Here is a 25,416-nt window from a genome sequence, read left to right as displayed (position 1 = left end):
TATATATATATATATATATATATATATACATATATATACATACACATAAAATATAGAATGAATGCAACATACATCATTTTATACTAGTTCAACTTAAATATGAAATGCTTTTAGTAATTTCACTATGACATTTCAGTAATTTCAGTATGAAGTTGAAGTGTAAATTAAGTTTCAGTCATCTACACCCCATCTCTTGTTTCTATTATCTTCTCTTTTCCCTGTTCCCCCCAGTGACAGGCAGCTGATAAGTGCCAGTCTTATATAATGGAAATGATTTTGGTTCATTTCCACCTTGCTGTAGGGTGGGAGTATTCATGTTTTTACTATAGACTGTGCGCGCGCGTGTGTGTGCGTGTGTGTTGTGTGTGTATGTGTGTGATGACATGCATTTATATTTGTAATGTTAATCTTTTTGTTTTGATTCCACCTTGCTGTAGGGTGTCTGCTGTGTGTGCATATGGGTGTGAGATAGGACCCTTTTACATTTAAGTCCTCCTTCCTGTAGGGTTTGTGTGTGTTTGTGTGCGGGCATGTTTTTATATCTTGGCAGGAATTAAATGTCCCCAAAAGGATAGGAATATCTGACAGTCTCCACAAGGAATTTTTTTAAAAAAACTAAATCAAAAAGAGACAAAATCTTCCCTTTTGGTTACTGGAGTTAAGTTTAGGGTTAGATTTAGGTTTAGGCATAACATTAATTAGCTGCATTAATTATTATGTCAATGGAAGGTCCTCACAAGTGTGTGTGCATGCGCGTGCACGTGTGTGTGAGTATGTGTGTGTGTGCGTGTGTGTATGTGTGTGTATGTGTGGTTCTTTCTTGCTTTGCGCACAGAATACCAGAGATACATGAGGACAGTGGTGGTGACATATCATTATTATCCTTGCCCACACAATATGCCATCTAAAACTTCACAACAGATGGACAGATGGAGAGGTGAAGAGAAAAACCATCACTGTTCAGCTGGAACCCTCACATAAATGCTAGTAAAACCACAAATCAATTAAAGCAGTGTTCTTCTACATAACCCACACTATCCAAATGTCCCTGGCTATGTTCTTCAGCTTTCTAAATTGCATAAATGGTAAAAATAAAGAAAACAGTTCCATGAGTAGATGTGTCTAAGTGTATTAAATGGCACTGTACATGATGATAAAGTGTTTCCATAAACCATTATAGCAAATGTGCATGTTATTAGCTCTATATGCAGTGTTAATGCAGTGTATATGTGGTATAAAGACTGTGAATATAGACATTGAGGTGTTTTTAAATGCATGGCAGATTCACATTAAGCTTAATCTGAACTATTATGTTTGTTTTTTGTGGTAAGAAATCATTTAACTTGTTGGTGCCAGTAATCCTTGACAACTTCTAAAAAAACATGTGACCCAAGCCAGAGCATGCAAATGCACATCCGTTAGAGCAATGATGACAATACAGTGTTTTAACTGACAGTCATACAGTGGCTTCTAGGAAAGGATGATTTTAGAATGAAAATTTTGGTTTCTATTTCTTGTTGGACTTTTGTATAATACTAATGTATGGGTCTCATCTATTGCTGCAAGCTGTTCATTTAGCTGGACTCTTTTAGTACACCCATTAATCTCTTTCACTATGCAATTTTATTTGTGTATGTGTTCATCTGTGTGCATCTGTGTCAGGTCCTAAGTGTGGGCAGGTCCTAACATCTCAAGACATGACACAATACACACAAACATGCTCCAAGGCCAGTGCTTAACTATGCAAACAGATTATAGCTCGAATTGTAGAAATGTCAAGCCTCCTTTCCAAATCACTTCACAGTTTTGCTGCATAAATAAACTCACTAATCCTCCCATGCCCGCTACACACATTAAGAGAGCAGAAAGGACTAATCACTCACTTAACGATTATAAGCAATTCAAGCTCGCTGTTTTCCTCCCTCTCTCCTTTCCCTTCTATCACAGTCTCCTTACAGACCACTGTTAATGAGCGCTTGGTTTAAGTTAGACCACAGAGCTTCAAAATTACATCATATGTACTGAAACAAATTCACAAACACTGACTTTTTCTTATAATATGGAATGCAGTATTTATGTAATAATGAAATAAGACCTATGGAGTTTTTGACCAAGAAGGGCAAACAAATCAAACCTATTTTAGATGGTTTTAAAAATATTTGTTAAATGTACATTTTTTTGGAAGAAATTCAATTCAATTCAATTTAATTTTATTTGTATAGCTCTTTTAACAATGGACATTGTCACCAAGCAGCTTTACAGAAATAAATGGATTCACAAAAATATATTGTAAACATGTGAATTTATCCCTAATGAGCAAGCCACAGGTGACAGTGGCAATGAAAAACTCCCTGAGACAATATGAGGAAGAAACCTTGAGAGGAACCAGGCTCAAAAGGGAACCCATCCTCATCTGGGTGCAACGGATAGTGCAATTATAAATAAATCCCTTATATTATTGTGTACTATATGGACAAATAGTGCAATTGTGCAACCAGTAAATTCATCACAGTTTTCGCAAGAAGTCCGGTTGGTTAAAATCTATCCACCGTCCACTGATGGAGTCCTGAGTACGAAGATGCTCGTGGCAACTGCAGCCCCAAAGCCACAACAGCAATCGCAGTCCCAAGCCATTACAGTACAGCTCCCCATATGTGATCCCGAAGCCATCTCCACAGCCCCCAGGTGGCACCATCCCCAGCAATCCAAACGGTTCTTCAGGCCGTCCATATGGGGCCACCCCCAGCAGCAGCAAGTGAACTCAACCGATGAGAACTCCAACCAGAAGCAGGGCATCGGGATGGGTCAGGCAGGTCCAGGGAGCAGTAGGGGTCAGGATCGCTGCATCTCAGAAGTAGCATATGTAGCTCGACAGAGAGTGAGGGAGAGAGAAAGATGGAGAGAGGGAGAGAGAGGGAGAGATTGTTAGGTAAGCTTTTGTCCTCTAATGGTTAAGGACAATGTACTTTGCATGCAGAGTGCAAGCAGGGACTCCGGCAAGACTAGCTATGACAGCATAACTAAAAGGGAGAGCCAGAAGCTAACACAGACATGAGGGCACCCTGGGACATAAGGCAGCCAGCCACTCCACCGTCAACAAACCTGAGTGAACGTGTGAGAGTGGGGGGGTGACAGCATCCAAACATCCCAGTTCACCACAACACTCTATGCCTGTGAACCCTCCAGACCTTCCCCTGTACCTAAGAAAACTATTCACAAAAGGCTTGACTAAACAAATATGTTTTCAGCCTAGACTTAAACACTGAGACTGTGTCTGAGCACCGAACACTAAGTGGAAGGCTGTTCCATAACTGTGAGGCTTTGTAAAAAAGCTCTACCCCCAGCTGTAGCCCGCACTATTCGAGGTACCAAAAAATAGCCTGCACCTTTTGATCTAAGTAGGCCTGGCGGATCATAAAAGACCAAAAGTTCGCTCAGGTACTGTGGCGCGAGACCATTTAGTGCTTTATAGGTCAACAGTAGTATTTTATAATCAATACGAAATTTGATTGGGAGCCAATGCAGTGTGGATAAGATGTGAAATAAATTTACAAACAGACATCAACTTCACTGTTAATGTTTGTCACAGAAACAAACCACAAACGTAATTATTTTATTAAATGTAATTATTTTAAAATATCTATAAGCTCATGGCATTGAGTACATGTGTTCAGTTTGTTCTTGACCTACTTGTAAATAAATATCTAACACAATATCTAACAGTGAATATTAAAGTAGAAGTACATAACTTGTTACCTCACACCTCCAGGGTTGGGGGTTCGATTCCTGCCTCTACCCTATGTGCATGGAGTTTGAATGTTCTCCCTGTGCTTCAGAGGTTTCCTCCGGGTACTCTGGTTTCCTCCCCAGTTCAAAGACATGTGGAGTAGGCTGTTTGGCATCTCTAAATTGTCCGTAGTGTGTGAATGAGTGTGTGAGGGTGTGTGCGATAGTGCTCTGCGATGGACTGGCACCCTATCCAGGGGGTCCCCTGCCTTGTGCCCCGAGTTCCCTGGGATAGGCTCCAGGCTCCCTGCAACCCGTGTAGGATAAGCGGTACAGAAAATGCATGGATTGATGGAAGTATGTAACTTGAAAATTTGGGGATTTGTAGACCTTTCTAGTAGAATCATGCAATTGCAACTAATTCACATAAAAGAGGATTTCTTAATGTGAGTTGTACAGTGGGACCCTCATTTACATTTTCATTTACATTTATGACATTTAGCAGATGTCCTCATTCAGCGAGACTTACAGAAGTGCTTGGCAGTCTCTACCAAAAACACATCCTCATACTAGTTCACTAAGTCTGGGACTACCAACTGTTGGGGAGGTAGTATAGTATGAAAAAAAAACCAAAACAAGGATATTTTTAACATAGTGCTAATTCAAGTGCTTGGTGAAGAGGTAGGTCTTTGGTCTTCGCTGTTCAGATATCTAGTAGAAGAATGCCACAACCTGATTGCCAAGACAGAGGAGAGCCTTGATGCATGTCTTCCTTGTACCCTGAGAGATGATGGGTCCAGTCAAGCAGTGCCAGAGGCTCAGAGAGATCAGGGTGCACAGCGGGGTGTGATAAGTTCTTTAAGGAAGCACAGGGAGAACATTCAAACTCCACGCACATAGGGCAGAGGCAGGAACTGACACTGTATTGTTTTTCACTTTGTAGGCAGGCATCAGTGTTTGAAATCTGATGTGGGTAGCTACAGGAAGCCAGTGGAGAGAACGTAGCTGGGGTGGTGTGGGAGAACTTGGGGAGGTTGAAAACAAGTTGTCCACCTATATTCTGGATCAGTTGCAGGGGTTGGATGGTGCTTAGGAGCAGACCTGCCAGGATCAGGTTTTCCAGTCTCTAAAAGACAAGGTATGGTACAAGCACCTGATTGGCCTCTTTGGATAGAAATGGTTGGATCCTCCTGATGTTGTAAAGGAAAAACCTACATAACCGCATCAGGTCAGCAATATGAGGCAAGACAGTTGGTTGGTTGTCCAACCACAAATGCTGAAATTTCGGAGCTGTCCAGGGAGATCACAAGATCTTGACATGGGGATTCAGGGTTGTACAGCAGTTCAGTCTTGATGGGATTTAGTTATAGCTGATGAGCTGCCATGACAAAATCCATGGAGAAACATGAGTGTCTGAGGGAGGAATGGAGAGAATGAGTTGAGTGTCATGAGCATAGCAGTGGTATGGAAACCCATGTGAGCATATGGTCTCACCAAGAGATCGAGTATAGAGGGAGAACAGAAGCACTGAGCCTTGTGGGACAGCAATGGAGAGTCTGCATGGAGCAGATGTGAATCCCCTCCATGTCACCTGATATGACTGTTCCTCTAGGCAACAAGCACACCACTCCCATGATGTGTCATGAATTCCAAGACTCATGAGGATAGAGGGTCTTATGATTGACTATGTTGAAGGCTGCTGAAAGGTCAAGGAGGTTGAGTACTGATGACACTTTGGCTGATCTTGTGGCATGAAACTTCTCAGTACCTTTAAAGCCAGACTCGTTAGGATCTTGGAGGCCATTCTGGGTAAGATATAGACACAGTTGAGCGCATTCGAGAATTTTAGAAATAAAAGAGAGAAGTGATATCAGTCAGTAGTTGCTGATGTCAGGTATCCAAAGGGCTTTTTTCAGAAAGGGAATAACCTTTGTTGTTTTGAATGCAGTTGGTAAATGACCAACTCTTATGGAGTCATTAATGGAACAAGAGAGGAAAGGGTGGGAGTAAGATGGTCTGGAGCATTGTGGAAGGGGATCCAGTGGACAGTACCCTCCACCCTACTGAATAATTTTATTTAACACATTTAAATAAATATATTCAAATTGTTTTGTTTAAAATGTTTTTGAGGCTTTATTTATCTAAGAAGTGTACTGAAGAAAGAAGTGTACTGTAAAAATCTGTCCATGAATTACACAGTACACATTGAGAAACATGGTCGAACAACCTATCAGTAAACTGAAAGAGGATTAGCAAGGAACTTTGCTAAGTTGAGAAAACAAAACAGAGTAAACCACCTGTGTCTCAACAGTGAGTGTGAGGCAGAAATACACCCTGAATGGGAGGCCTGTCCATCACAGCGCACCATGCACACACACATTCACACACTCATTCAGACCTATGGGCAATTTAGAATAGCCATCTGCATGCATGCTTTTGGGAGGGGGGAGGAAACCTGGGAACTGGTGTAACATCCAGCCCAGACATTTCTCCATCAGACTGCCAGAGGGTGCCCTTCCTCAAATTTTAAACATCTTTTCTGTCATTTCCTGTAAGATCACTATAAAACAAGCACTGGCCTTGAAACTGATGCAAAACCTTACAGTTCACCTTGTCTGCTAGTAGGTACTGAGCCATGTGTTCTCGATAGTTTTCTCATGTATGAGCTTTCTTGTCTTGCCTTTCTTGTCTTGTCTTGCCTTGGCCTAGCCCTTTGAATTCAATGATATTTCAGATATTCCTTGTTTTGTTATTAAATTTTTTTGGATTGTGTTTTGGACTGGAAATACCCTGAACTTTATCTGTGTTTGACCCAGAACTTTTTGACTCTTCCATTTATATGAATTTATCTCAAGCGAATGGGTCCATATAACATATCTTTGTTGCACCTAGCAGTTACAACACAGTTCTACAAAAAACCCAACAGTTTAACCACCAGTGATACCAGTGGATAACAGTGGTTGGTCTTCCATGGTCAGCCTCCTCTTATGATCTCACAGACCTGCTTTGGTGTTCATGGTCACATGTTCTAATATGTTCATGGTGGTATGATGACGTATTACCTCCCTGTCATGACAGGTGGCTGAAGAACTCACACTGTAGATTGTACAAGTCAAGGATTAAGGATTTCCAGGGTTATTATTAGAATACTCAATAAAGCTATATTTTATTTATTTTGAAGTTATGCAAAATAGTGCAACGATAGGTTATTTCACAGTGTATTCATTCTATGATTCTGATCTTATGCCTTATTCAACACATTATCAGTGTTTGTGGGTTTTTTCCACAGCTGTCATAGCTGTTATTTTTACTCAATGTACTAAGTTTCCTCTTTGTGGGTTTTCAACACCCTGCAATGTAATAAAGCACAGACTAATTAGATGTATAGTAAAAACAATACAAGCACACAATCAGACTCCAGTTAAGAGCACAATGCCACCCCTCCAAAATGCAGTAATCAGCACTACTAAAACATGGGAAAAAAGACAGTATCCTGCTTTTTAAAGAGAAGAGAGAAAATCAAAGGGAGAGATGCTGGCTTCTCCTGCACATTAGTGTCTCTCTGAGCAGACACAGTCACACAGACAAACACAGGAAGAGGTGTGTGGGCGCCACAAAGAGTCAGCTCAAGACAGCCACCTCTGAAGACATGTTTGTGTGTCTCCCTGCACTGCATTTCTTTCTTTCTTATTCCTTTATTTTCCTTGCCCTCATCATGCTAACTTGTTCACTAATGCAGAGGCCTGCTGGATGAAGAGAGCCCTAATCTATCTGAGAGAGAGAGAGAGACAGAGAGAGATGGAGAGACAGAGGGGTTGAGAAAGGCATGGCCTATTATTAAAGGGTACCAGTTAAGGAAATGTTGTGGTGGTAAGTAAACATGAGAGCATGCTATCCTTCACAAACATACCTCCCACATTCTTTGCTTTTCATATATAAACTAATTCAATTCGAATTATGTTTCATGAATTTATTTTGCCTCCATTTTTGGAATGGCTGAAGCTGTGTAAATGTATACATGTCTATAATGTATTATAGAGCACATATTCTACAGAGCAGATTCTATGAGTGTAAAACAAATGCCTGCTGGCCTTAGTTTGTACCCACAAAGCAGCTATTGCTTTACAAAGCTTTACTTTGTACATCACTTTGTCTGTAAATTTAATTTTATTAAACAGTTTGCTCAGTAAATTGTGGTGGTTTTTCATAATTAATGTCTGCTGCTCAGAATGTTGGAGTTTGTAAACAGAGGTTAAAATCAAATTCAGCTTCTGCTATTTATGCATATGTGAGTTAAGCATTACAGCTAATTCTGGATTTATTTTTAAAAGGCTATACAAAGATTGTATCTGCTGAGGAAGGTATATAATTTATTCTCTAAGTAAAGATACATTAGAGCTGGTATACAAAAGTCAAAATAAGTTAAAATGACACCATTTTAACTTATTGACTTGCCATGGCTTTATTGGGGTAAAGAATAGGAAAAACTTGTCAAAATGAATGTTTAATTCAAATATTTATAAGAACTTTTTTATTCCATAAACTGTTGCAATTTAAATGTCCCTTTGCAGTGTTTTTAAACCATGTAGTAGGTCTGTAGTAGACCTGTGTAGGTCACATGATGTATCTCTTGGGTTTTCCTTTATATCTCTGAGCAACAGTCTGAACTTGGACTGAATTTGCTGGGACACCCAATCCTGGGAAGATTGGCAACTATCTTGAAGGCTCTCCATTTGTGAACAATCCTTCTCACCGTAGAATGGTTAATTTCAAATTGTATGGAGATGGCCTTATAACCCTTCCCAGATTGAAGAGCAGGGACAATTGCTGATGTCCTTCTTGGCATGATGTAGACACACACTTGAGAGCTCCAGAACACCAAACTGTCAAAAATTCTGCTTTTATAGAGGTAATCACACTTCTTGATGATTTCCTAACCTTGCGCATTTCATTAGTAACACCTGGCTGCTAATTACTCTCTTAATGATTGTGGAAGTAGGAAGGATGTACTTATTTTTCCCACCTGGTTTCTGAATGTTGGCTTACATTTTGGGAAAAGAATGACTAGATATTGAAATTTGTTGTTTATTTTTTGTTGTCACCTGAGGTTATTTGTTTGTTTATAGATGTTGGCAATGACACCAAAATTGTTATTTAGGCCCTGATAAATTAAAAAAAAGAAAAAAAAAAAGAAAATGAAATGTACCTTTTACTTTGTCTGCACTTACTTATATATGCTGCGTGACTTTTGGCTGTGTGACATCATGTCAAGGAGGCACAGCAGATGTAAGAAAGTGGGCTTCCCATGGGCATATTTGAAATCCTGACTCACTTGCTCACAGGCTTGATAAGTTGCTGTTTACTGTCAGTGGTGTAAAATTTTAATCCCACATCCTGTGTGATGCAGGGCAGGCTACTGATGCCTTTGTGTCACTGTCTGTCACAAGAAGTTGGAATGACCATTAGACGTTTCATATTTCAATATGAGGAAAGGGTGGAAAGGAAAGCTTGCATGTGGTGAGTCTATAAGGCTGACTCTGATCAGATTCCTGCCCTCCAGAAGACCAAGAGTCTGTATAAATAACATTACACTCTCAGCTCCAGATAGAGTTTCTTTCAGCTCAAGCACTTCTGTGAGACACTCACCTTTTCCAATAGGAGCTGGAAAAGTATATGCAAAACAAGAACCTTGGTGTCCACCTATCACTGGTAAAAAAAAAAAAAAAAAAAAAAAAACAGCTAAAAAGCTAAAGTTTTTCACTTTTAACTAGCTTTTAGTATTTGTTTTACTTATATTATATATACGGAGTGTCCCAAAAATCTCCAGACATAGGGGAGTAGTAGTAGTATTTGTTTTAATTAAATGCATATTTAATCTTATAATGGTAGTGTTCACCATTTTGTCCCCAATTTAGTCACCTGCCAATTCCCAGCTCTCCTCTAAGACATGACAGCTATCAACCAGGGAGAAGGCTAACTCATGCTTTCTTCAAGACACATGAAGCCAGCCAAAGAATCTTTTCGATCTGCTACTTAGGCTTAGTACTTTACTTTAAGTTGGTGCTTCTCACAGTAGAACCTCAGGGATCTTTAAAGCATACCCGGGGTCCATGATTTTTTTATTTTATTACTGTGGTCAAAGTTATTATATTTATTATTTGGTTCTTATAGTTATTATCCATTTAACCAATGACTTCAATTCAAAGGGTTTAATTCAAACCTCAATAAATAAATAAATAAATAAATAAATAAAGTAAAGATTGATCTAATGTTTTCTTTTGGTGGAAATTTCAGGAATTAAAACCTCTGTGACTCCAGTAAATAGTCAAATCATTATTTGATATATTTGAGTAGTGGGATTATAATTCTGTGCTGAGGGAGTCTGTGGAATTTATTTTACAGTTAAAGGGGTAAGTGGCTGAGAAACCCTGTTTTAAGAGTGTCATAACTGATTTGTGTTGTGTCCAAGAACAATGCCTTTTATAGGACTGTCAAGGCAGGTCAGGACTGAGGGTGGGTCAGGTCTGTCTGGAGGCCACAGGAAGCTGTAGAAGGCCAGGTCTTTCACCATCATCCAAAACCAATATTTTCATTCCACTTATACACAATGCCAAGTGGGATGTGTCAGGCTTCAAGCTGATCAAGACGTGCTTTACGACTTCAATCGGCCAGCTGGCACAACAGCACAGGGCATGGCTACCTACTCCCTGCCCTTCAAGAACTCAATGTCCTCCGTGGTCAAAGAAAAACGTAAGACTCAGGAGTTTACGTTGGCCAGGCAGTTCACTCTCAGAGCCTGAAAATGTGTGTGAGTATAAACTTCCGACATCTGTTTGCTCAGTGTGAATTGTGCATGTGTGTAGGGAAGTAGACAGAATGCTTTTGTATATTCTGTTTAAATCATTAAACAATCATTGGAAAGGGGCAGAATTTGGGTTCCCAGAGGAAGTGAGGTACATTTTGGCAGGAGACTGAATAATTATGTGAGACATAGGTGTGAACAGTAAAAAAGAATATAATAAAAAAAAAAGTTCACATTTTACTTTACACTTGGGGAAACTATGTGAAAAATCAAGAAACTGAGATTTGTCCCTTTGTGTTCTTGTTCATCACAGCACTATTCACACTCGAAGGACACCTCAGGAGACCTTGCAAGGTGCAGCTGTCAAAAAATGTTTTTGACTCAAGACTGTATACAAACAAACACAAGATAAGGATCAATATAAAAGTGCAGATTTGCTAAAGTTTACATCCCCCTTTCAGAATCTGCAAAATGTTTATTATTTTACCAAAATAAGAGGGATCATACAAAATGCATGTTATTGTTTATTTAGTGCTGACCTGAATAAGATATTTCACATAAAAGAAGTTTACATATAGTCCACAAGAGAAAATAATAGTTGAATTTATAAAAATGACCCCCTTCAAAAGTTTACATCCCCTTGATTCTTAATACTGTGTTGTTACCTGAATGATCCACAGCTGTGTTTTTTTGTTTACTGATAGTTGTTCATGAGTCCCTTGTTTGTCCTGAACAGTTAAACTGCCTGCTGTTCTTCAGAAAAATCCTTCAGGTCCCACAAATTCTTTGGTTTTCCAGCATTTTTGTGTATTTGAACCCTTTCCAACAATGACTGTATGATTTTGAGATCCATCTTTTCACAATGAGGACAACTGAGGGACCATGCATTAAGAGCCGGGGGGGTGAAAACTTTTGAACAGATCGGAGATGTGTACATTTTTCTTATTTTGCCTAAATATACTGCCCTTCAGAGGCTACAGAAGATAGTTACATGTTTCCCAGAAGACAAAATAAGTTAAATTTACCCTGATCTTCAAATTCAAAAGTCCCCCCCCCCCCCTCCCCCGGCTCATAATGCATGGTTTTTCCTTCTGGAGCATCAGTGAGCGTTTGAACCTTCTCTAATAGTTGCATATGAGTCCCTCAGTTGTCCTCTGGTAAAATAATTAACATTTTGCAGATTCTGAAAGGAGGATGTAAACTTTTGACCTCAACTTTAAGTGGTGTATGGAGTCTTTTTTTCACATTCGCATGTCACTGATATACTACATTTTAAAATGTATATTTTCATTAATTTCTTTCATCTAAGTATGACTTTCTTATGAATACCACTGATGTCTAATTAATATTTCTCAAAATCTCTCCTCATTCCTTATCATTTATCTGACTGAGATGAACATGGTCTTTAGAGGGAGAAATCTCACTGACTGACTTTCACATCTTCTACACAAATACTCTGGCAGAGATTGCAGTTTAGAAATCTTCAAACCTACAGACTTGTTTTATGTGGATAGAATTACTGATGATAGCAGAAGCCAAGTGAGATTTAAAGGACTTAATTATTATGCCCAAATGTTCTAACTAAGTTCTTTGATGAGTTCTTAAGGATCTGGCAAGACTCATAACCTGTGAAGTGTGTACAGGCCTACTGTTTTAAGAGTTTTTACATTTCTGATCTTTGTATTTCAATGACACTTGAAAAATTTGAACTGTAAAATCTCTACGCTTACTGTGTTAAATAGAAACACTCCAGTGTGTCATGTTCTTAGGTGTTCTAAAGAAAATATGAAAAAACAAATATATGACCTACATGTAGAACATCTACTGCACTTATAATGGCAGGAGAAGGAAGTTTGAGATGTGGTAATACTTCATGCAGCTTAGTTTTTAATAAGTGTGTTATGCTTGCAGTGGGAATGAGTTAGGTTCATGCTTCATTGATAAAACCAGATCCTATGGCCCAGTGCACACTCTCAATAGGCCCACCACACTCGAGAATGACATCATCTATTTGTGTGGCATACTCCCACTATTCAGTTACAGCTCTATGTGGCTTAGCATGCTTGGACCCTCCGTATCAATGCCCAGCTCTTTTTAATTCATGACCTGCTAGGGGTTGATTGCACATATACAGTCTCCTCCGAAAGTATTGGAACGACAAGGCCAATTCTTTTGTTTTTGCTATACACTGAAGACTTTAAGATCTAAAGATAATTATGAGAAAATAGATCAGAATTTCAAGCTTTTATTTCCTGATATTTATAACTAGATGTGTTAAATGACTTTTGTTTGAACCCATCCATTTTTCAAGTGATCAAAAATATTGGAACTTGTGACTGACAGTTTCTTGTTGCCCAGGTGTGCCCTGTTAGATTGATTGTTTAAACAATTAATAACTTTGAATGTCTACTCTTGATTTGAGCCCCGAGTTTCACTTGTGAAAACTGCATTTGTTGCCAAATAGGATAAACCAACATGAAGACCAGAGAGCTGCCTTCGGGAGAAAAGCAAGCTGTTTTAAAACTGAGAAAAGAGGGAAAATCAATCAGATCCATTACAGAGAAATGCATAAAATCTTATTTTGATAGGAACTTAATCATGCAGCAAGACAAAGACCCAAAACACAATGCCAACACAACAAATGAGTTCATCAGGGGAAAAGTGGAAGGTTTAGACTGGCCAAGTTAATCACCAGACCTTAACCCAATTGAGCATGCATTTCACCTCAAAACAAACAACAACTGAAAGAAGCAGGAGTACAAGCCTGGAACACCATCACAGAAGAAGAATGCAACAGTTTGGTGATGTCAGTGGGTAACTGGCTTGATGAAGTTATTGCAAGCAAGGGATATGCAACCAAATATTAATATCAAAGTTATTTACTTTGATTTACTTTAAGACTATCTGTTCCTACAATGTTGCTCACCTAAAACCAAAGGTGCATGTTCTAAGTTGTTAGATGTCAGATGTAACAGTTAGATGTAAATATTAGAAAATAAAAGCTGAAATTCTGATCTATCATCTTATAATCACCATCAGAATGTCAAACTTCAGTGCTTTATAGCCACAATGTTGCACGATGAATTAGGCAGCTGCCAATTAATTGTTAAACTGTTACCACTGAGTAAGTAGTGTGCATTTCCTATAAGAGGTTAGAGTAGTTTTCCTTGAAATAGCATATTTAAACAAGATTTTTGGTTAATCTGCTAATAAACAACAGGAAATAAATAGACTAAGAAGATTAAGAAGACTAAATATCCTAAAGACCAAATATGTTCACCTTGAAATTATGTTAGACTTGTTAATCTGTATGAGTGATAAAAGTTCACATATTAAACAAAAACATATTTAGCAATATAACATAGAGGATTCAGGAGATGCTTGAGGATCCATATGTAGGGTGGTTTATTTACAAAGCCAAAACACAATCTGAAATCCAAGTTGGAATAGGAGCACTGGTCAAATACAGAGGAACATGATTTCCAAATCAGATGGTAAATCTAAAGACCAAACAGTTGGCAAAAACACAGTAATAAACAACAAATGCTGGGTACTAACCTAGTATTGTGGAAGTATCCTGGAAGTAACCTGGAAGTGGTAACCTAGAACTCAGGTGAGGAAGATTTCTACTCGCAAGGAGATGTACTGTCCCAAGCTGGTGACAACAAATTTTGTTTAAATTGTATTTTTAATTCTCCACTGCATGATACACATAATCAAAAGAATATGGTCATGATTCAATAATATAAATAAATTAGAAACTAAATTATCAAGAGTCAGACCATTATCAGGATACAGTTGTATGTCCGAGAAGAATTTTTTTGATTTTGTGTGAACATAGTCAGAGAAAAGGTGACCTGTGAACATGATTCATTATTCAAGTTGGCACACTTAAAGTATTATGAATATGCGACTGTGAGACTGTTGCAAGAAATTATGATCTTAGTAAAAGATTGCACAATGTTAAAACTGTGTCTGTGCAAGCTTTTTCCTTCACTGTCTTCATATGCTTGTTTGTGCCGTGTTGTACTGAGATGGCTCCAATCTGCTGTGCCATTGCTTGGATCTTAAGACTTGGTCTTGATATATAGTGTGGGCTCTCAGTTTGTGTTTGGAGGGGAAATGAATTGTGTAACTTGGTATAAACGTTCTGTCTGTAATGCAAAAACATTGTCCCTTGGCTGTGAGTGTATTTTCCCTCCTCACCTAAAATCAGGGTGCAAACTGTTTTTCTAAACAACAATATTTCACAAGTAGTTTAGCCATTTGAGTTTAGATAATAGCTAAACAATCCCTTACTTCAAATAAACCCCATGTCTGAGAGGCAGATGCCAGTAGCAGTAACAGACAGAACTGGCCTTGCTGGAGAAAAGCTTAATGCCAAGGGAAAAAATATTTATAAAGAAGAGTCACAACAGCAGCAAGCGCGTGTGTGTGCCTGGGGATTATTATTATTTTTTTAAATAAAGGTTAATGTTAATCTGAAAGCAAGTATGTTTAATGTTAGTCTTAAAGAAAGTATTTTTAAAGCAAAGTTATATACAGTGGATATAAAAAGTCTACATACCATGTATGTAGACACACATTGCAACATATATAAATTAAGTGAAAAACAATCAGAAACATTTTAGGGAAAAATAGGAAAAATAAAAAACAATAATCTGGTTGCATACAATAATCTGGTGCACACCCTTTCATAATTGAGAATGTGGCTGTGTTCAGAATGAACCAATCACATTCAATCTCATGTTCAAAAGTAATTATCATACAGCTGTTATCAATGAAATTATTCTGATTAACCGCAAATAAAGACCAGCTGCTTCTATAGGATTTTCTTGACATCTTCTTGGTTTCTTCTGACTACCGTAGTGACTCAACCATGGTCTGCAAAGAGCTGACAAAGCATGTACAGGGTCCCAATGTCGAAAGGAATCAATCGGGTGAGGGGTACAAAAAATTTTCCAAACCATTAGATGTACCATGGAACACAGTGAAGGCCATCATCAACAAGTGGAGAAAATGGAGCACCACAGAGACATCACCAAGAATAGGATGACCCTCCAAAATTTACAAAAGAACAAGACAAAAACTTACCAGGGAGGCTGCCAAGCAATCACCAGCAAAATTATAGGATCTGCAGGAATATCTGACAAGTACTGATTACTCTCTACATGTGACAACAATCTCTCATATTCTTCATGTATGTGGGCTATTGGGTAGGGTGGCTAGACGGAAGCCCTTTCTCACAAAAAACATACAAGCCCAACCAAATCACCCCAAACCATGTGGCTAAATGTGTTATGGTCTGAAGAGAACCATTCCAAAAGGTATAATAATTCTATAATTCAAAATTTTTGTTTGGCACAAAAAAGCACATCACCAAAAGATCACCAAACCCACGGTGAAGCATGGTGGTGGCAGCATCATGCTTTAGGGCTGCTTTTCTTCAGCCAGAACTGGGGCTTATATCAAGGTGGAGGGAATCATGAATAGCTACAAATACCAGTCTATTTTTTATGCAAAACATTCTGGTGTCTGCTAGTAAGCTGACGATGAAAAGGGAATTTCACCTTTCAGCACAACAGTGACCCAAAGCATACATCCAAATCAACAAAGGAATGGCTTAACCAAAAGAAAATCAATGTTTTTGAATGAACTAGCCAGAACCCAGACCTGCTTCCAACTAAAAATCTGTGGGGTGACCTGAAGCAGGCTTTGCATGGAAGATGACCTTAAAATTGACAGATCTAGACAGATAGACAGTTCTTGTTCTTGGCTGACAGGAGTGGAACCCAATGTGGTCTTCAGCTGTTGTAGCTCATGCACCTCAAAGTTTGATGCTTTGTGCTCACCACGGTTGTAAAAAGTGATTATGTGAGTTACTATATCCTTCCTGGCAGCTCGAATCAATCTGGCCATTTTTCTTTGACCTCTCTTATCAACCAGGCGTTTCCACCCACAGAACTGTTGCTCACTCAATGAGACTGTTGAATGTGAAAATCCCAGGATATCAGCAGTTTCTGACATACTCAAACTAGCCCATCTGGCACCAGCAACCATGCCATGGTTAAAGTCACAGAGATCACACTTTTTTCATTCTGATGATTGATATGAGCATTAACTGAAGGCCTTGACTTGTATCTGCATGATTTTATGCATTATGCATGTAAATTGTACACCTAGAATCTAGGGATTTTGCTGTATAGATTTACAGTTGTTATTTTGGAGCAAAACCTTGTTTAGTGCAGGCTTCTGAGTGGCACAACAGAAAAGCATTCTCCCTACTGTCAGGAGATCTTTGGTAATACCAGGAGAGCTTAATTGGCCCTGCTTTCTGGGTTGGAGTCTCACCTGTCTATTAGAACAATGCTAGCTGATTGTGGGTGTCTGTGAGCTCACATATATGGAAAATTGTAATTAGTGTCTTCTTTAAGTGTATTGGGCTGCTCTGTAATGTTAAAAAAATTGTAGCCACAGGAATCATGGTTTAGGCCTCAACCCATGTGATAGTAGCTAGTTGGTTGAAATCGCCAATGATCAAATTTTAAGAAAATTGGATAGGAACTTGTTTAGTGCATTCAGGCATTTATTTTGTACTTCATGTACAGTATGTCACTTTTGGTGTGTATACCTTTATTGTGAACTCTAGTGCATGCCTGCCTAAAAGATTTATTACATGTTTTTTAGCAGGCTACTGTTGGAATCTCTCTCTCTCTCTCTGTCTCTGTATGTGTGTATATTGTTATGCGTGAACTTCCTCTAAAATATCATAAATTTTCCTTTATCACAAGACCATTGACCTCACCCTCAACACCCCGCTTTCCTGTGGGTAAGTGCTAAGTTTGATTATTACTGCAATTTCCCCAGTTTTTTTCACCACAAGACCTTTGCTCTCAGATGCAGATGTGGCTTAAGATAAGATTAACTGAGTTAATGTATTTCAATGCTTGTTTTCGTACATAATTATTGCTATAGTGGTGTTTATTTTTCTATACATTTACTGTTAATGTTACAGTACAATTGTCTTTTTCTGATTAGCACATATACAGTAAGGGGTTCATTATGGAACTCATACTCCAGTTCTTTATATGATTCCTGGGTTTGGGCTGTATGCAGTGAGGGGTCCTGTCCCTCTGAGCGCAGATCTGTTGATCCTATTGTCTCCTGCAGTTCCACACGTGGTCCAATGCATAAAGGGCGTCTGGCTGGAAGCTTAGACTTGAAAAGCAGCCATCACAGCCCATCCATTCACATCTGCTCATTGAGGCGACAAGGACTCATGGTGAGGCTGGGTGAACAGGACATGAGCAGTTCACTTTGTCCCAGCGGCAGGGAGGAGCAACCAACTGAGTGACTGACCAGAACTCCATTGGAGCCACCACTTTACCAAGATTTCCATTTAGTCTCAATTCACCTCGGTGTTGACCTCTTATACTTCTGGGTAGGTTTTGGGTTATTAAGTTGCTGTGTAATACTGACATTATGATGCATACTTTTTGAATGATACATTTTACTGACAAATTGCTCAGAAATGACGTTTAATGTATGCTGCATATTTTTAAATACTTTTAGTGTTTTTTTATTCTGGTCTTTACCTCAGCTCCATAACCTTAACCTTCCTGTGTTTCCTATGCAGAGTTAAGAGTCCACCATGGGAGACTGGAGCTTCTTAGGTAATATTTTAGAAGAAGTGAATAAACATTCAACTGTAATTGGCCGTATTTGGCTTACGGTCCTCTTCATCTTCCGCATTCTTATTCTGGGCACGGCAGCAGAGTTTGTCTGGGGAGACGAGCAGTCCGATTATGTGTGTAACACAAAGCAGCCTGGATGTGAGAATGTATGTTATGATGAGGCATTCCCTATCTCCCATATCCGCCTATGGGTGCTGCAGATTATTTTTGTGTCTACGCCGTCGTTGGTTTATATCGGTCATGCTGTCCACCATGTCCACATGAAGGAAAAATGCAAAAAGCGTGAGAATGCGGCGCTTCACCACCAGCAAGAAATGAACAACAAACAACTTCATGTTGTAGCAGACCAGGGAAGTGTTCACATGACCAAGGACACTAGCACTGATGGGAGTAAAATGTTTCGTCTTGAAGGCACTCTACTCTGCACATACGTATGCCATATCATCTTCAAAACACTATTTGAGGTAGGATTTATTGTGGGGCAGTACTTTTTGTATGGCTTCCACCTCCTTCCACTGTATAGGTGTAGTCGCTGGCCCTGCCCTAATACAGTGGACTGTTTCATCTCACGGCCAACTGAGAAAACCATCTTCATCATCTTTATGCTAGCCGTTGCTTGTGTCTCACTTCTGCTGAACTTTGTGGAGATTATCTATCTATGTTTGAAAAATATTCAATTTGGGTTCTGTCAGACAGCTCCAGCCCAGGTTGAGACCTTTGTCTCTCCTGAGAGAAGCTTGCAGTTCCTCCTTAGTCCTCCCTTTCATAAGCCAAAAGGCTACAGGACACTTGAAGAAGATAGAAAGGAGGGTGAGGTTGCACACATCTACCCGCTAACTGAAGCGGGTATGGAGGAAGACCAGCTTCCTTCTCTATCTCAGGAGGTGGAGCAGAAAAGAACAAATGATGCAATAATACCTACAGTGCCCCCTGTGGAGGAGACAATAATTTATGATGAGACAATCCCAGTCTTTACTGAGCTCACTAAGACTTTTCTTGAGCTGCCACCAACCATAGAGGAGGAGATATCTAGAGAAGGGGATGAAGTGGACAGTTCCCTACTCGTGATTCCCTTGGAAGCGGTACTGGGAAAGAGATCACAGAAAGAATGCATGGAGGAGACACAGACAATTGTTGATGTGACACAAGGGGGTGTAAAGCAAACTGTAGGAGACCTAGTTAGAAAAGACACACTCATAGATCAACAACTGGATGTGGAGATTGAGTCAGGACAGGGTGGATCAGAAGTTGTAGTAGTTCCAGAAACTGTTGAGGAGGTGATAGATGTACCAGAAAATATTGAGGAGGTTCTAGATGTACCAGAAAAGGTTGAAGAGGTTGTAGAAGTTTCAGAAAATATTGAGAAGGTTGTAGAAATACCAAAAAATATTGTAACATTTGTAGAAGTACCAGAAAATATTAAAGAGGTTGAAGTTCCAGAAAATGTTGAGGAGGTTGTAGAAGTACCAGAAAATGTTGAAGAGGTGATAGAAGTACCAGAAAATGTTGAAGAGGTTGTAGAAGTTCCAGAAAATATTGAGGAGATTGTAGAAGTTCCAGAAAATGTTGACGAGGTGATAGATGTACCAGAAAAAATTGAGGAGGTTGTAGAAGTACCAGAAAATTTTGTAGCATTTGTAGAAGTACCAGAAAATATTGAGGAGGTTGTAGAAGTTCCAGAAAATGTTGAAGAGGTAATAGAAGTACCAGAAAATGTTGAAGAGGTTGTAGAAGTTCCAGAAAATATTGAGGAGATTGTAGAAGTTCCAGAAAACGTTGAGGAGGTTGTAGAAGTTCCAGAAAATGTTGAAGTAGATGTAGAAGTACCAGAAAATGTTGTAGAGGTTGTAGAAGTTCCAGAAAATATTGAGGAGGTTGTAGGAGTACCAGAAAATGTTGAAGTAGATGTAGAAGTACCAGAAAATGTTAAAGAGGTTGTAGAAGTTCCAGAAAATATTGAGGAGGTGATAGATGTACCAGAAAATGTTGAAGTAGATGTAGAAGTACCAGAAAATGTAGAAGAGAATGTAGAAGTACCAGAAAATGTTGAAGTAGATGTAGAAGTTCCAGAAAATGTTAAAGAGGTTGTAGAAGTACCAGAAAATATTGAGGAGGTTGTAGAAGTACCAGAAAATATTGAGGAGGTTGTAGAAGTACCAGAAATTATTGAGGAGGTTGTAGAAGTTCCAGAAAATGTTGACAACGTGATAGATGTACCAGAAAAAATTGAGGAGGTTGTAGAAGTACCAGAAATTATTGAGGAGGTAATAGAAGTACTAGAAAAAATTGAAGAGGTTGTAGAAGTTCCAGAAAACATTGAGGAGGTAATAGAAATGCCAGAAAATGCTGTAGAGGTTGTAGAAGTTTCAGAAAATATTAGGGAAGTTGTAGAAGTTCCAGAAAATGTTGTAGAGGTTGTAGAAGTTCCAGAAAATATTAATGAAGTTGTAGAATGCCCAGAAAATGTTGAGGAGGATGTAGATGTTCAAGAAAAAATTAAGGAGCTTGTAAAACTACCAGAAAAAAATGAACTGGTAGTAGAAGTTGCAGAAATGTCTGACAGGGTTGCAGAAGTCCCAGTACATGTTGAAGAGGTTGTACAAGTTCCAGAAAAGTTTGAGGAGATTGTTGATGATTATGTAGAAGAGCTTGTAGAAGTTCCAGAAAATCATGAAAAGGTTGTAGATGCTCCAGAAAAGGTTGGAGAGCTTATAGAATTTCCAGGAGAATATCCTGTGAGTAAAGAACTGACCAAGTCAGAGGAGCTTACAATAGAAGCTAAGAGCTTCTCTTTAGAAGATGAGAAAGCTGTAGACCCTTTATGGGAAGAGAAACCTTTAGAGGCGATTAAATCTGTAGGGGAGGAGAATGTATCTAGGGAAATCACAAGGTCAGATATTCTAGAGGGTGCAGAGGAGTCACTCAATTTAGAGGTAATTGCAGAGGGACCCGAAATAGAAAATTTACCTAAGGTGGAGTCAATAGAGGATGTCATCAATACAAAGGAATCAGTAGATTTTGATGATGCTGTGGACACAGGGAAGTCATTCAGCGAGATGGGCAATCCAGAGGAGGTTAAGAGCTCTGAAGCCCAAAATAGTCAAGGGAAAACTAGAGATCCTGGAAAAGTGGAGAGTTTAGAATTAAAGGTTAGGTTACCAGAGATGCAGACACTCGAAGAAACGATTTCAGTCCCTCTCATACCTCTGGAATTGCCAGCAGCAGAGACACTGGAAGAAACAAGACCGCTGAGCCGTCTTAGAAAAGCGAGCAGTAGAGCAAGGCCAGATGATCTTACAATATAATTTTTACATGAGCTAAAACGTAGATATATTTATTTTAAAACTAAAAAAGCAAAGGAACAATAACCAGTATTTTTGTTTTTACTTTTCATTTATCGTTTCATTTCACTGAAAAGTTTTGTTCATTAGAGGTATGTTTCTGATATTCTTTTTCTTTGTATGCTAACAAAACAATTGTTAGATTGTGTATAACTGGAATCAAAGCCTAGAGCAAGCATTATTTTTTTGTTCCCAGCTAATGGTCACTAATCAACTAATCATAAGTTTATTTATTTATTTATTACTACTACTACTACTAATAATAATAATAATTTATTTTCACTTTTTTGGCTTTTTTTTTAAATAACAATTTATCTATATATTGGGTTGAGTGATTTTACATGCCATCTAGTCAAAAGACCTGATTTTACAAAGAAATTACAGTTTACAGGTGAGGTACAGAAAGGTGATAAGACATTAATTGTTTTAGTAATGTATTGGGACACCATGAGCTGCCAGAACAGCTTCAGAGTGCCTTGGCATTGATTCTACAAATCTCTGGAACTGTGCTGGAGGGATGAACATCAATTTTCCAAAAGATATTCAGATACTCAGTTGCTTTTTTGATGATGGAGAGCTCTGTCTAAAACACTACTCCAAATTTCTCATGCGTATTCAGTTGAGTTAAGATTTGATGAATATGAAGTTCATAGTATATGATTTACATAATTTTCATACCATTTGTGCCTTGGTGATGGGCACCCTGGTCAGACCAAAATGTTTCATGTTCATCAGATAAAGGTGATCAGTCAATATAACTTTATAAATAACAGAATAACAGATTTGTAGTGACTCTTCTCTCTAAGGGGAAAAGTGGGCACAAAACATGGCAAATGCAGCAGAATAACAGAGACACCAGTTCTTCCTTTAATTTGTCACCTGTCTGTATGTGAAAAAAAATCTGTACATCACTTTAAATAACTTTTTCACCTTGAAAAGCAGTCAACGTTATGCACCTCTTATTGAACATATTGCTTATTGTCTAAACATTTGTTTGCTCAATGAAATTTACTTACTCAGTTTGTTTTGTTACGCCAGAAGTCATGATGCCATTACACCCATATGACAAATCCAGAAATGTAAAACTCTCTCTGATCACTAAACACACTTACTGTGTACAAGGTAAAGGTAGTCTTTTTAAGTACAGTAAGTGTATACAGAATTTTCAAGACAGTACTTGAATACAATTATCCATGAAACAAATTTCGAGGCAATGTTTCCAGCAACTGAATGATTATTAACAACTGTAGCAAATGGCAACTAAACACTGACTGAAGAACAGTGAAAGAAAGTAAAGTACATTTAATGAACACTGTAAAGACTTCAGATGAACAAATTCACTAAGTTAACTAGCAAATGCTTAAGAAATGCCTTGTAAATTCGGATCAGATAGTTAACTGGTTAGCTAGCTTAACTAGTTCACAAACTAGCTGCTAATTTGCTGCTAACTAACCAGTTTCTAAAATGCTTTTGTCTTACCAGCTAATTTAGCATTTCATTTGTAAAATATGAATTGATTGATTATTCCATTAAATTCCAGTTTTGTCTGAATGATATTCCTACATCATAAAAAATTTTATTTCATTCATAATAACAGGTCCAGTTGGATATTTGGGACCCCCGCCCCTCCAACACATTTGACATAGTATAATCTTGAAACTCTGAAATCTTGAATATTCACATCTCTGATTGATGCAAATATTACCACTAGGGGGTGCAGGACAATTTTTTTCTCAGATAGAGAACACAGTTGCTGGCATTGTTTAAAAAAAAATGGGCATAAGTGTTCCCCCCCCCCACACACACACACATACATATATATATATATTGTGTGTGTGTGTGTGTGTGTGTGTGTGTGTGTGTATATATATATATATATATATATATGTATGCTTAACAAATGTTAGATTTCTTAGCACTTAAGTAAATCTCTAACAGTTTATGAGAAGTGATCCTTACAAGTAATATCCATAACTCATAACATCACTTGATAACATTTGTATTACTCTGAAATTGCCTTTTTGTTGTTGTTATTGTTGTTGTTTTTGTTTTGTTATTTGTTTTTTGTATCTCATGCACTCAGGATGTGTATGGGACATTCCTGGTATCTTTAATGGTTACTATGGTTTGTCAAAGTTTTGGTGTAAGTGAAAGTAAAACAATACCAAACACCATCTGCCCCAGCTGCTCTAAATGGAGTCAGAAAGGCTTGTTGTAGGTACTAACCTGGAAAAATAATAATTTATATGCATTATTTATTGTTAATTTATGTATTATTCACTCTTAATTGTGTTTTTATATAGGACTATGAATAAAGTGTTTGTCCTATTTTGCTTTATAGTTTAATATCAAATGCAAATTAGCTTGGCTTGTATACTGCATATTTTCTGTGTGTGTGTGTGTGTGTGTGTGTGTGTGTGAGTGTGAGTGTGGGTGTGTTAAGTTTGATTTATGCAGCTGGTGCTACATCTAGGGCCTTTCTAAACACTAAGGTTGTGTACTTTCTGAGCCTATGCATAGCTGTAAAATAGTGAATGCAACTCTTATAAAAAATAGAAAGAAAGATGTTGCTGTAGGTGTAAAGAAAAATAAAAAACTTTATTTCATTCAAATCAGGTTACACTACAGGAAACACAAGGAGTCTCTTTTCTAAAGGCAATTTTCATAAGCATTTTTTAATCTTAACTTCTTCTCTATCTGTGGAAAAACAGTGCTTCCCTTATCTAACACAATCTACAGTATGGAGGGAAAATATCTTACTTGCAGTGCATTAGTAATAACTGGGTAGTTCCAAGGGGCACTTTTGTGAAAAAGCCCTGTAGATGTTTCTTGGCACATCGACTCACCTAAAATAGCAGTGTATTTTGCATCCCAAACATGAGGCTGCTTTAACAAGAAAGGATTTAAAAGTAAGATGATAAATCAGTTGCATTCACTGCTAATTTACTTGGTCATCCAGAAATTATATGGCTTGTGCGTATAGTAGCATTCTAAGCAGAATATATTACGTAGACAGCTTTAAGATTGGATACTGGTAGAATTAACTAAAGAACAAATGTGGGCATCATATATAACTCAGTCATGAACATTTAATGTCCATTTCAACATTCCTAAACATTTTGTCCAGAATTCATCTTCATCCAGAATTTTCTCATACAAAATATCTTCACCACTACACCCTTTACTTTATTATCTGCCCTGTACATAATGAAAGCCAATAGCCTTTTCTTACACACATATGAACTAAATAACTAACTAAAAACTAAAATGATCAATTGACTCTTTGGTCCTACATCTAATTTTTAATTGGGTTGACAGCATCCCAGCATGTCTTTGTAGACTGAAACTCACAAATGGTTTGACTGCTCTCATCACACATGCAGGAAGTGACTGAAGGTCAATAACAGCAGTAAACTCCAATAATCGTGCCTGATTTGTATTGTTCGTATCTTTGTAATTACAAGCATTGCTGTATGCTGGAGAAATAAAAAGTTTGTATGTAAGCATTTGCATTTTTTTATTTTTGGTATTCATGGAAACTCTGGCTGGAATCAAACTCTTTGGTGGTCTTTGTTCTCACAGAGCGTCCATCCACAGACAGCTTGAGAGTGGGATTCACAGTGTTCAGATCCAGAATCACTTTGGCTTAAAAAACAAAGACATGATGTGTTGGACACATGATGATGCAACATTGTTAGTGCTAGTATTTTTAGAATAAATAGAGAAACACCAAGTGGAGTCTCAACCATTTTATGCCTACATCAGTTGTCCATAAATTAAAATTCTGTCTGCCTCAATGCTTCGTGGCATGGATTCCACAAGATGTTGGAAATATTCCTTTGAGATTCAGGTC

The 25,416-nt window shown here is 38.2% G+C and overlaps 1 protein-coding gene across 1 annotated transcript; it reads left to right on the top strand.

Moving 5' to 3' along the window:
* Positions 1-11,612: 11,612 nt before the first annotated feature.
* Positions 11,613-22,850, top strand: gja8a (gap junction protein alpha 8 paralog a). The gene is made up of 2 exons (XM_053234616.1): positions 11,613-17,969; positions 18,165-22,850. Exon 2 carries the CDS (start codon positions 18,180-18,182, stop codon positions 21,525-21,527), a length of 3,348 nt encoding a protein of 1,115 aa, XP_053090591.1. The 5' UTR covers positions 11,613-17,969; positions 18,165-18,179; the 3' UTR covers positions 21,528-22,850.
* The last annotated feature ends 2,566 nt before the right edge of the window (positions 22,851-25,416 follow it).

This window comes from Pangasianodon hypophthalmus, chromosome 5 (assembly GCF_027358585.1).
Source record: "Pangasianodon hypophthalmus isolate fPanHyp1 chromosome 5, fPanHyp1.pri, whole genome shotgun sequence".
Taxonomy (NCBI): Eukaryota; Metazoa; Chordata; class Actinopteri; order Siluriformes; family Pangasiidae; genus Pangasianodon; species Pangasianodon hypophthalmus.
The sequence above is the reverse complement of the archived record's forward strand: the minus strand, read 5'-3'. Positions and strand labels throughout refer to the sequence as shown.

Excerpts from the sequence above, each read along its gene's own strand:
- gja8a (XM_053234616.1), top strand. The coding sequence starts at position 18,180 with ATGGGAGACTGGAGCTTCTTAGGTAATATTTTAGAAGAAGTGAATAAA.